Source organism: Acanthaster planci, unplaced genomic scaffold (genome assembly GCF_054643075.1).
Source record: "Acanthaster planci isolate LZ-2023a unplaced genomic scaffold, COTS_SCS Contig28, whole genome shotgun sequence".
Taxonomy (NCBI): domain Eukaryota; kingdom Metazoa; phylum Echinodermata; class Asteroidea; order Valvatida; family Acanthasteridae; genus Acanthaster; species Acanthaster planci.
In genome coordinates, this window is record NW_028257652.1 from 72,378 (window position 1) to 85,556 (window position 13,179).

Here is a 13,179-nt window from a genome sequence, read left to right on the forward strand (position 1 = left end):
AATTGCAAATACAGTGGAACGCCGCTATAAGGAACACAAGGGGGTCCATGCTGAATGTTCGGCACAGCTGTCGTTTGGTATAGCGAAATTCACTGCCAAATGTTTCGTTGCCATGTTGAATAGTACCCTCCTAGTCTAACTGAAGCGCATCCTCTTGTGATACTATGGTTTGCTGTTTTTGTGATGTTTTGCTGTTGCATTCAAGTTTAAGGTTTCTAAAAATGTATCCGTTAATTATTTTTGTTTTTTATTAAATCTTAAGTTACAAAATTGATGCGACGGATCATGTGGCTCAGAGTCGCAAAACCAGTGTCCATTCGATACCGTTGGCAGATTAACTGTGCGTGCCCTGGCCTTTACTAAAAGACGACTTAAAACAAGTGTGGACCAATGTACCCAGTTTCTCAGCTACTTAATTACAATTAACTCTTCAAAAACTAATGGCTTTCCCTTCTAATCCTTGGGGAAATAATGTCCACTTGTCACTATCTAACATAAAAAAAACGACTGTTTTATCAAGTTGACATTCAGGAATTACAAACGGCAACTGCATAGTGTTCGGTAGGTTTTGTGCTCAAAATATTGGGAGCCAAGGACGATGTTTGGTACAGCCGAATGTTCGGTATCGCGGCATTCCACTGTATTCACGAGGCACAATGATGTACTAGCTGTTCAACATACCAGGATACCATTCCTTGGCTTCCACTAGCAAGGAGGAGAGGACAGAAACATGACCATAGAGGCTCATCAAGTAGTTGGAGAACTCAGTGTCCTGGTCTGGGCCCACTGTTGACAGGAGGGCAGTCAGTGAGTAGCAATGGTTCCCGTTCCTGTCAAAGGTTTGAAGGAGCTGTCTCATGGCTTGGTGGACCATGGAACGTCCCTTGTGGGATGGGCTCAAGCCGCGGTCCATTTCCGATGGAAGGAGGCCAGAGGCTTGTGACCCAGAGGGATCTGGAGTCCGCTGGTTGCCCTCGGTTTGGAGGGCACGGCTGAGTCCCGTGACAGCTTTCCTCTGTTCCAGGACAGAATTGACTTGTGCCCGCAGGCCGACTGCATCCAGCTGTTTGGTTGCCTGCAGTAGGGCATCCCTAGCACTGTGCCGAAAGAACTCCTCCATGATGTCCTGCCTGATGAGGGCTGTCGAATCAGCTGAAGTCGGAGCTATTAGACTGGCTATTTGGTGCACAAAGGGCAGTACGCCTACAAGAAGCAGCAGAGGGTCCATTTTGGAGCCGGACTGCAGGCGTGACCTGGGGGACTGGTCAAATTCACCCGGGATGTGCTGTCCCAGTTGAAGTCGGCCCATAGCGACTTCGAGCAAGTCCCTACTAGCTTTCCAGGAAGTGCAGGCTGAGCAGGCCAGGTCAAAGACCACCACCCCAGCCACGTTCAGCTTCCGGATGCTCTTGAGCATGGCGGCAGCAACTGAGTGCTTCTCGGGCTGATCCAAGCCGACTAGTGAGGCTGTGGGGAACAGCGGCAGTACAGACTTGGCCAGCAGGTCGTCCACAACCCCAGTGACTGACAAGGATGCTGTCCCCGATGCTGCTATGGTAGCGATGGAGGATGATGACTTAGACGGTTGGCCTTTCAGGGCCGAGGGCATGGCATCTGACTTGGCGGCCTTGGTGTCCAGATTCTGGAGACGACGTAACGTCTGCTCCCAGTGTTCAGCAAAGTAGACCTCTGACACCTCAGGCGTGTTCTCAAGCTCAAACATCTTCACCACCTGCACGACACAAATCGGATAACAATAATAATATCAAAGAACTTACAATGTGCACAGTATCTTAAAGTACCTGCTGACCATTGAAGTCTTCCTCAAGTGTTACCTGTAGGGCCTGGGAGTAGCTGCCCCTGTGCAGGCACATCCTCAACAGGGTGTCCTGGGAGGACAGCATCCTGGCGATTACACCATGCTCCCCAGTGTTGGACGCCTTGTTGACCGGCTGGCATTTCCTCCGCCGACGTTTCTTTCGCCGTTTGCTGCTGCTGGTGCTGCCATCTGGGGGAGACGAAAAAAATTGTGGCTAATACCGGTACATTCACCTCCCTTCTACAGGATATAACAAAGCTTCTAAGCCAATATCACTTGGTAATCCTGATAACTGTTAATTGATAACTGTTAATTGTATTTGCTACACCAAAAGTGAACAGCGGAGAGTCTGACGTCAAGCACTTCAGCCAACAAACTTAAAGAGGAGCGTCCATGAAAATCTAATCCAGTAACAGCAACCAGAGGTCATCTGCCATATTCCCTGATTTGTTATAAGCATTCTTTTAGATAAATGTGCTTACGGCAACCCTATTCCTTGTAGCAGCTTTTAGTGTTTGTCAGTGGCCGATACCCAAGTGTGGTTCCAAATCGGGAATAAAGCCTTCTAATCCCCAGTGCTACTTGTTACAGAAGCAGTCAGCATTCTAACAAGGCTGTACACCTTTTTGTCTGTGGTATTTTTTTTCCTGCATGAAATTCCCTGACAATGAAAATGATACACAGATTCACTGACATTTGTTTACTGAGGCAGCAATAGGATAGCGATAAAATATGTATACTCAAAATAGAAAAGGTGACCAGCGATCAGATCGAATGAGATGAGATGAGCTGAATGGTGATGCCTGCATTCTAATATTCCCTGGGTATTTCTTCTTTTTTAATTTGTTCTGTTTTCTCTTCCCTTCCCTTCTAAAAATCTAAATGTAACTCTCCATCAATCAGACGATGGCAAGAACTGCAAGCTGCCTTGTTGCATTGTTTAGTAGAAGAAAAAAAAATCACAGAGAAAGGTTACTTATGGCTGCTCTTTCTTAAGCAAGGAAAACTTGAGGAAAACCAGTAAAAAATGAATGACTTTGCACAACGAGACATGAGATGAACTGTACACAGGGAAAGTCCGTAATGGAACCCGTTTTGATTTTTCCACTGCTCTTCCCACCCTCAAAAAAACAACTCCGTTCTTCCCACTGCCACAAAACTGGGGGAAACAAATCCAAGACAGAAATGAGAAGAAATGCTACATGTATACCATACATGTAGTTTCCACTTTTTTCCCAACAAAGACAACCACTAGATGTTATGCACACTACAGAAAATTAATTAAGGGCTGACGTTCCACACGCAGACACTCTGAATAACAAGAAAGATAATTTCCAATTTGGCTATCCAGGTGGTGCAAAATAAGAGTTAAATGACATAAGTTTGAACCCCAGACAAATGACCAAAACCTTGGTCTGTTGCCTGTGCTAGAGTCTTGGCCTTCCACAAGTTGAGCTAACCTGTGGATGCGAACCCTGTGTTGCGTTTGGCCGAGAGTGGACAGGAATTCGCCCTTGAGTACCTCCTTGCAGTCCCTGTATTTATGCAAAGTTTGAGTTTGGGGATGACAAGCAAATTTCAAACAGTCAAACATTTTTATCATAGCATTCCCCTTGCACAACTACATGTACATGTACATCTGTAAACTATGAGATTGCAAATGAAAAATGGACTACTTAAGCCACCCACACAGGTGAACTATGACCACTGTCATCCCAAACAGGAAGGACTTGCTACTGGAATTTTAAAAAGGCAAAATACGTTAACGTTTTCTGGTACATCTTCCAAGACACACTTGTCATTTTTTAATCCCTGATTTTGTGTATATACCTTTTCGATTTTTCAGGTCTGGGTAATTCCAGAAATGTGAGGTCCATTCTTTTCATGTCCCTGTCACATCTGACATACCGGTATGACTTTGTATTTAGTTCAGAACATATTTTCTAGAATTTTTCAGAGTAATGAATTAATGCAAATTACCTGCCAAACAAACAGTAATATTGGTAGTTTGAAATCAATTATGGTGACATTTCCATGTCAATTAACAATGGACACAAAAATGTCACACTTTTGGACCCCTAATTTCTGGAACTACCCACCTACTCTGTACACAAAATTTTGAATTAGTAAACCAACACAAGTTCAACTGCAAAACTTGGAATACAAGCAAGAAGCAAGCATATGTGTCCGAAACAAAGAATGAATTGACATATAAAAGTCGAAGCAAAAAATGAGCGAAGCACATGTGAAATGCATCTATGAAAAGAAAAAGACAGAAGACGGAATGGCAAATGTTAGAATTTTACCCAAAATGCTTTAGGAATTATAAGTTGATGTTCAAACTAGGAAATGCACTCATTCATGAATTTATAGTTTATTTCTCCAGCCACTGATATACCTGAACCACTTCTTCCACTGAAGCTGCTGACCCGACTCCTGCTTCGCTTGCCGTGGCATTTGTCTCCTCTCTTATCATCTTTATCTCTATGGGAACCGGTCATGTACAGCTCCTCGTCACTACTACTGTCTCCCATGGGCTGGCAGCCACTGGCCAGTCCATGCGTTGCATTCTGGGAGCTGGTGGCCTGCGATACGAGCCGGGTAGCGCCACCAGGCCTCGTTTACCCTCTGCGTCAATTGTGAGATGTGCTGCGCCATAGTGGATGTCAACACCGAGCAGTGCATGTACTTCATCAGCCTCCCGCCAGCTTCCTGGAGGACCTCTAACGATGCGCTAGGACCGGCTAAGGAGTACCTTGCCTCGGACAGGTCGGCCAGGCATTCCTTCAGGGTGCTCAGCAAGGCATCGGTGATGTCTTCCTCTGCTACAAAGCAGATCTTCACCGCCCCCAGGCTGTTGGAGCTGAGCTGGCTATGCGATTCCGAGCTGCGCTCCGTGTTGGACCTTTGGGCCACAGCTGATCCCGAGCTGGTTCGTTCTCGCTTCTCGGAACTCCTCAAGCTCTCCAACACACCTGTGCTCATCGTTTCTGTGGGCAACTCATCCTGGACAGCTGCTGCAACACTCAACAGATTTGAGTCACTTGCTGATGGGCCATCTCTGAGTGTATCAGCCTCCAGATTAAAGGTAAAGGACTCACACTTTGGCGTGCTGTCAAGGCTGGTGACACTCCCCTTCTGCCAATCCTCATCCACAACACCTTCTTCTCCTCCACTGTCAGACATCGTTGCCCTTGCCACAAAGGCATCCTCGCTGCGAGTGAACAGCAAGGAGAAAATGTTCTCCAGGGTTTCAATTCTGTAAGTCAGTGGGTAGAGGAGTGACAGTTGGTGCCTGGCTTCCCTGAGGTGCCGCCAGACATTCTTCTCCCACAGGCTTTCTCGTGGTGAGCCAGTACTGTCATTCGCAGCCTCTTCATGAGCATGAAGAGGCTGGTGGGGTGATAAAAGGGTACTGCCGGTGCTCCTTGAGGTCTCGGTGTCAAGTGATGCACCAGCACTCTGGGATACTCCTTGCTTGCTCGCGTCCTGGTTGGATTTTTCCTTTGGCTTCTTACACTGGGTACTGTTGGAGAGAGCCATCATGCAGCTCTTGATGGCAAGGAAACTGCGATAGACGGCTATGTCCCTCTCTTGCTGGATGGTGAGCTGCTGGGGCTCCTCAAAACGTACAGTCTTCCCACTGAATTTGGTACTCTCCTCTGGCTTGACCCCTGTTGTAAAACAGACATTAACTTAAACTTAACTAAAAGAGATAAACTCATCAGTGAGCCGTCTTACTGCAAAGCAACTGATGAAATACCTCGAAAAAAATTTTTGCCATCCAATTTCTTCAGAAACTCTTTGATTTGATGATCTAACATTTCATGGCTGTGATGGTCTTGTCCCTAAATTTCATGACTTCTACAGAAGTACCATAGGGTACTGTAACTGGTGTTGCATTATGCTCTCAAGACAGTTACTCAAACTCAGCTGGGTCAAGACCAGTGGAAGAAAGAAAATTCCAGGCACACTAAATGTAACAGCAGATATAGAAAGATTTTACGCCAAAATAGTCAGCAGATTCTGAGATACCTGTACTATTGAAATGCCTGAGGTCAAAAGGAAAAAAAAGGATGAAAAACTCTCACCAAGTTGCGGCTTCTTGCTGAGGATATCAAAGACTTCAGCTGACTCAAGCTGGCTCAAGTTTGTAGCATGATGCAACATGTGAAGCACTGAGCGGGAGTCCAGTTCACAGAACATCTCACTGGCCTTGGGATCAAATCCAGGGTCGACACCACTCGCAAGAAGAAAGGGCCTGGGAAAGCGTCAAGATATCCTTTGTTTGTGTATCTTGACTTTGTACATAAAGTTTCAGCTAGGAAATGTTTAATTGGTTGTTGACTGCAAAAAGGTATCTTAGATATTTCACCACCCTTGTATGTTTGTTTCTTTCAGTGAGCGAGTTTAGTACCCAGACAGCCCATTCCCACATTGAGGCATGCTACAGGTTTTTCAAGAACTTCAGTAGATGATCCCAATACGACGCTTCAGTCAAACAGAGAGCCTCAGTTTCGATGCAGATATGCGCAGACGGCGCTAATGTGAAATCCCTCTATATGTACACATGAGGTTGGTCCTGTCAGGGCAGCCATATCCTGACTCCTATGCTAAGCATGATGGAACAGTTTTTAGTGACCCTGCCACTGTCAAAACCCACACTGCAAAAGTTTAATATACTATGCTAGGGGGTTTAACAAAATCAAGCTACAGTATCTTTCCAAAGGTGCTACTGGAATGAGCTGATATACTGTGTCTATGTGACTACGGCAAACAAGAAAATGGCCGGCTTCTGGTTGCAAGCACGTAAGGAATGCAAAAACATTTCCAAGTGGGGTCAGGCTCAGGTACCAGTCCCTGATAACATCCAAACTACATGTCCATGAACCTGTTCACTCAAGCTCTCAGCTTCCAACCCAAAAGCCTGACAGACTATTTTGTTGCAGGCTTAATTCCAACCATATCACCTGTTTAGTAAGTTCAGCCGGTGGTCCCAGTGAAGATGCATTGTGAGAAGTATGACTCTATGAAATTTCCACAAATACATGATGATGTGATAAAAGCTCACTGCAACAGAGCAGATACTGACAATTTGTCAGTTGATTCTAAAAATCCATCCTTAATTGTTTTTGTCCCAGCTTAACCCATACAGCAATCAATCAGATCTGCAAGCTACCTGGTTTTCTCCAGACACCACTGCACCAGCTGCACCTGGTGGGTCAGCTTCCCACATGCTTGGTCGAGAAGAGGCTCACTGACTGAAGGTGCCTGATCATGATAACACAAAAATGGAGGGACCCAAAACATGCAATTAAATGTAACTCCTAGCCTCTGTGGAGAGTATTTTTGATAAAAACAAATCTCACTTGCGGGGATCATGCGCCACAATTGTAATAGGTACTCTCAATAAAATAACATGCAGACCAGAAATGTGTACCGTGCTGGGAGTATGCAAGGCCTGCAAGAGCCGATTGGCACTATTGCAGCTTGAGACGTGGTTCCATCCAAGCAAGAGCACCAGTGGCTTGAGGGGTACAAACTCATCAGGCGAGAGCAGGGTTACCAGCTCACTGTACATCCCGTCTCGGATGAATGTCATGCTGGTGTCCTGTGCGACACAATATTCAAGCACACGAAAAAAACAGACGAAACTGTATGGGAAGAACCTCAAGGCGCTAAGTTAGAAGAAGATTTACACACAGGCAGCCTCACTTGATGAGGACTCTTTGCATGACAGAGAAAACATGCATGGAAATTTAATAATTAAAAGTTTTTATTGTACTCAAGCAGCCAATGAGTCAAATACTCTGAGACATCTTTTGATGGTAAGCAAGAAGAGCAAAGCCAGCAATTATGAAGCACACAATGATATGAGTACTCATAGAGGCTAACGCTAACAAACTTGGGTGGGCTATCAAGCAAACTCCAATCTTAATTACCAAGCACAACATGAAATTTCAAAATCCTAACTTCCGTGAAGACTGAATATGGCTTTGTCAACTTGAGACTTTCGATAATTTATAAGGAATGGAATAGGCTCAAAAGTACAAGTGTATGGAGTTGTGATTCATTCATCAGAAGTCATCTGCAAGGCAACTACGTGTACAAGCAAACTGCAACTCATTGCTGTGCCAACGGTTAATGTCCTTTTTACTTCAGTACTCCTGAGCTGATCTGTAACCCATGGGTGTTAATAATACCAGAAAGGAGGCACAGCTCTTTTCGAGGAGGGAGAGGGGAGCATGCACTCAACAGCAGCCGACCGACAAACTATCAACGTGGAGGTTCGAGTCGGAAGCATTTTCATGGACACTGGTTCATTGCTTTTCCTCTTTCCTCTGTTCTTTTCCCTTACTTTTCCCCCATTCTTTCCGAGGGGGAGGGGGGACGTTTTCCTCACTTTCTCACCACTCCCGCGCTGTGACCTTTCCTGGAAAGAACCCCACTTTTTCAACAGTGTCCCCCCCCAAAAACAGACAAAGATGGACAGACTCGAAGACTGACCAGGACATTGGCGAGAATGTGTCTCTCCCTGGACAGCGCCTGGCAGAACATCTCCTTCCAGGCAAGCTCCCGGTCCTCCATGCGAGCCAGCCGCAGCATGATCCGCAGTTCCTGCGACAGCATGTCCAGCTTGGGGTGGGTCACCTCCAGCTGGGTGCTCAGCTCCTGGATCCGCTCAAGCCTCTCGATGCGGCACAGCTCCCTGACGAGGTAGGCTGATCCTCGGCCCAGCAGGGAGGAGTACAGTGATTCCATCCTGATGTAAGCAGAGGCAGCAATTTTTCACTCACACTTTTGAAACCACTGTCACATGGTGTTTTGGTTCCCAGCACTCAACTTTCCTTTATATAAATCTGTCCCGCTTTGAAGGATTTGGCTGGATTGAAACCCACGCTAAACTTGCCATTATGTTACATTGGTTAAAGCTCCTAGAAGCACAAATTGTGTGGTCCAGTGGAGTGCTTTGGACAGATTGAGACTAAAACTGAGCTCCTAAGCTTCATTTTAAGCTGTAAATAACTAACTCTCAAAGTCATTGTTATACAGACAAAAACACTTATTTTACTTCGTGACAAGTTTGGTAATGCAAGAATTACCTTGGCTGTAACCGTAATGCACACAGCACTCCTGGCACCTTAACAAAATGTTTACATTTACAGTTTTGTTTTATATTTTGCTGTTTAGCATAACCCCAAAAAAGTGATTACTGTAAATTGTCAATGCTCCAATTTTTTTCAGGGTCAGTTAATTGATTTATTTTGTTTACTGTAAATCATATTTTCAATTCTACCACTGGTGGTGACAACTACCGCTACAGTTGAAATGAGCCATGGATAATGATTTAAATCTAACCTACCTCAGCAGTTGGTGAGGGGGTTTAGTCAGGTCCAACAGATTCAGGAACAACAGTTCCAACTGCAGGTCCTCCATCTCCTTGCTGGGGTCCATCAGGGACAAGACCTTGTAGACCCGGCTCACCAGTTTTTCCCTGTTGCCCGGGGCCTGCCGCAGTGCCGAGATGTCCTCCATCAAGCAGTCCACGTACACCTGCTGCAGGCCCCGGTTGTGGGACAAGTGACGCCGGGAGCCGGCCGGGAGTGCCAGGTGACCCAGGAGGGAGTGGCCCAGGTGGGGGTCGCGTTGGACCACAGCCTTCAGGAAGACTCGGATCCTGTCTGTGAGGGACGGCGCGTGGGGGGTGGGCAACGGTGGGTTGCCCAGCTGCTCTGCATTCTTTATGTCCTGGATGTAGATGAAGAGGTTGTACACATCCTGCGGAAAACAAACAAGATGGGAATATAATATACTGACAGTTGCCAACACAATGTGCTATACATGTAAATGTCCAAAACAATACAATATACGGCAACTGCCCTCCCATTCAAATACAGAGTCTGGACAAACTGCCCTTTCCATGAAAATCAAATGAGATACATGTGATTTATCTATGTACCAGGGAGGTGGGGCGTTAACATATGAAAAGTGGGTCGAATCTTTGACTCCTCAAATAGTATGAGGTTTTATTTAGAAACAATTTATTTAACTTAAAGAAGTAAATACAATCACTTCAGTGCTTGTGGTACCATGGCTACAGCTGCAAAGAATTTCAAAAAGGGTAAAAAAATCTCTTCCGAAACAAGTCTCGCATGAAGCTGTACCTGTGCAACATCCGTGGGGGCGTAACTGCTGGCACTGTGCAGAAGAAGCCTAAACTCAACCAGTGTGCTCACAGAATGAGGTGGTCTCTCCTGAACAGAAAAAAAAAATCAAGACAAGTGCAGATTTTCTGAAAGGAGATTTTAGTTGCAATGTATGTTGTTGGGTTTCTTGACTGGGTACCATAGGCCTAGTGTTTCCCCTGCCCAACCAGACCTCATGCAGACCATCTCCCTGATTGTAGTGCCACCTCATTAAGAAACAAGAAAAAAATTGAAGTGAACATAAACAACTGTGTAGTCTGTACAATTTTTCGTAATTACATGTAGATTGTTCACGCAAAGAAAGCCAACCAATGCAAGATTGGTTTACAATGGATAGAGGAACTGGCTGATAACAAAGCATGCATTAAAATGTACACAATGAAAGTATACCGTACAGGTACATGTACATGTAGGTTTACATGCACATGTATTACATGTACACCTTACATGTACGTGCACATATATAATGTCCATGGTGAATACATATCCTGGAAAACTTTAGGCCCTGCTGGCATGCTTGGCAATGCTTGCCGATGCATGCACTTTGAATTTTTTTACCACCTCTTTCCATCAAACCCCGAGGGAACTTCGACAAATTGCAACAATTATTACTGTTGGATTTCGACAGGGTATGGAAGAATGGAAAGAAAAGTCCAGACAATCGGCTCCAGGTCCAAAGGCCCTCTCACCATGGACAACTAGAGCTGCTGGATTAAAATTGATGATGACATTGCACACTCAACGTTCTTGTGAAGATGCTGCACATCAGTGACTCTACTAGGGTATGCTTCATACCAAGCATCGCACTGTGTCCACCAAAGGGTCTCTGATGTACATACATGTTTGGTCTCTGACACAGTTTCCTTTCCAGTGAAACTTTTGGAGGGCATTGAGTGAACTACAATGTAAGTATAAAGGTACTGTGGTGAAAAATACTAGGGTGAAAAACACCATTTTTTTTGTTATTGTAAACTGGTTGGTGACATCTGTGACTCACCTCTACGTCAGAGCTTAGGTTTCTGTGTTCCTGCAGTGCCAACCAAGCCAGATGGTGTGCTGAAGGGACGCTCTCTGATGCCAAACTACACAAAATCAGATTCAAGTCAAATGCTAGGTGTGAAAGTCTTAAAGTATCAGGGCTGAGAAGGGCTGAGAGTGTAACAAATGAACTATGCAAGTTTCTCCTGAATGAAACTAGGGTAAGATATGATGGGCACCAAATGCTGTTACTGTGCACCTGGCTCCCATGCAAAGACACAATGGTTTTGTGCACATTCAGATGAATATCTGTCATTCATGTACAAGGTGCCATATGCATGTGAACAACTACATGTATGTGGCTTGAATTTCTTGCCCTTGGTGGTCAGTCAGTCAGTGCCTCCTGCAGTGTGCCACTCCACTCTATGGAACACTGCTGTATTACAGTGAAACTAGAAAGCACAATGCCTTGTCCCCTATGGTACAGGAAAATATGATGGTACATGTATGTGAACACTAACACTGTGTCCCGCATAATTAAATGCTTGGAAGTACATGTACATGTTCGTAGCAACCCAGTGCATGTACAGTTCCTGCATGGACTCTATTGTTGAAACAATGGACATCATTCCTCAAAGAAAATTTTATTGTACTAACATTTTCGAACAAAGGGTAAATCAAAAACTAACATTTATAAGGATGAGCAAAGAAAATGATGGGAGCAGGGTTTGAACTTGCAGCCTCCAGTATACCGTACTGGCGCTCTACCAACTGAGCTATCCAGCCCTATCTTGGTGGCTCCTCCAAATTTATAAATATCTTCATTCAGGGGACTCTAACCAAGAGCTACAGTACATAAAAACTCAAACAAATTTAAGACTGTACTACATGTACAATGTACCTGCAATCGAATGGATGCTCAACTACAGCCTCCAGCACTTTTCTGACGCTGGGCTCAAGCCACTCCCCCTCCCCATATTTCTCCAGCAGTGTTGTGCCGCATGCCCTGACCAGCTCCCACTGGCCCAGGTGGAGATGGTTGCAGAAGGCCACAAAGAGCTGCTGCTGTGACACTTTCTCCTCCTGGCCGAAGGGATGAGTGCTGGTAGAGGTAGGGGTGTAGGTAGCCATCATTAACTGCTCACCAGGTGGCTTTGATGACTTTACTTCGATGTAATAATCCAAACTACATGTAGATGTATATCCTGTTTAGTAATACATAGGATTGTTTCATTAGTGACTCTCATGGGGACATCCAGGGTTGATGTTTAACAAGCCAGTTTAATATTTCAAAAGGTAACATTATTCGAGAGGTCATTCACAAGCTCAAACATGTTCATCGCAGTTGAACAGCATACAGTCACACTGACAGGGCTGAACTTGAATGCCTGCTGCCACTGTGGAATGACCTCGGACGTGCTTCATTTGGACATCTGTTGGAATACCAGGATACTAGGATCACCAAACCCACTTGAAAAAAAGTCCCCATTTAGAGGGGCATTCCCTCTTTCGGGGGACTGATATTGTCTCTGAATAGAAGGGACTTCTCTGAGTTTAGGGGCACTCTGTTATTTTACAAATAATTTGGTGGGTTTTTTTTTCAGATGGTTGCAAATGTTAACAATCTTGAATCTCGTGCAAATTTATTGTACCAGTACTCCATCCCGAGTCCATTTGCATTTGAACAAAATCCATTGATGGGATAATCAACTCAGGAGAGAGTCACCACACTAAATCTGGCATTTTAAATTTTTGATTTCCAGAGCAAATACGCAGAAATGATCCACAAAATATTTACCAACATAAAGGAGAAACCTTCTTCTTTTCAATGATACACTTTTCAGGGAGACTTGCATGCAATTTCAAGTCAGAATTGTCTGTTGACTTTTTTTTCAATGGAGTGATCCCGATCACAGGCGCGGCCATTTTGATTTTTAATGTGTGATGTCATATTCTCAGGTTTCCTAATTTTTGTGTGTGAGAGTTTGGTGCTTGTAAATAATTCTAGTGAGAATTGGATAGAAAATGAAACAAGCTTTCATTTGGTACCATGACGAATTTGGTGTACTCTGAAGGTAGTAAAACGATCTACATGTACATGTATGGAGAAGTTGTGAATCAAAAAGGGATTTTTTCCCCATAACATTTTTCGGTGGGGAAAACCTACTTAAAAGG

At 44.7% G+C, this 13,179-nt stretch overlaps 1 protein-coding gene across 1 annotated transcript in view; it reads right to left on the bottom strand.

The window, feature by feature from the left end:
• LOC147795443 (uncharacterized) overlaps window positions 1–13,179 on the bottom strand; it is a 53,934-nt gene that overhangs the window by 35,993 nt on the left and 4,762 nt on the right. The window contains 13 exon segments of the mRNA XM_087131893.1: window positions 682–1,732; window positions 1,836–2,008; window positions 3,280–3,354; window positions 4,218–4,419; window positions 4,421–5,493; window positions 5,911–6,080; window positions 6,999–7,090; window positions 7,260–7,430; window positions 8,327–8,582; window positions 9,183–9,598; window positions 9,985–10,074; window positions 11,024–11,108; window positions 11,906–12,209. Of these exon segments, the coding sequence (XP_086988019.1) occupies window positions 682–1,732; window positions 1,836–2,008; window positions 3,280–3,354; window positions 4,218–4,419; window positions 4,421–5,493; window positions 5,911–6,080; window positions 6,999–7,090; window positions 7,260–7,430; window positions 8,327–8,582; window positions 9,183–9,598; window positions 9,985–10,074; window positions 11,024–11,108; window positions 11,906–12,138 (4,087 nt within the window). The 5' untranslated portion in view covers window positions 12,139–12,209.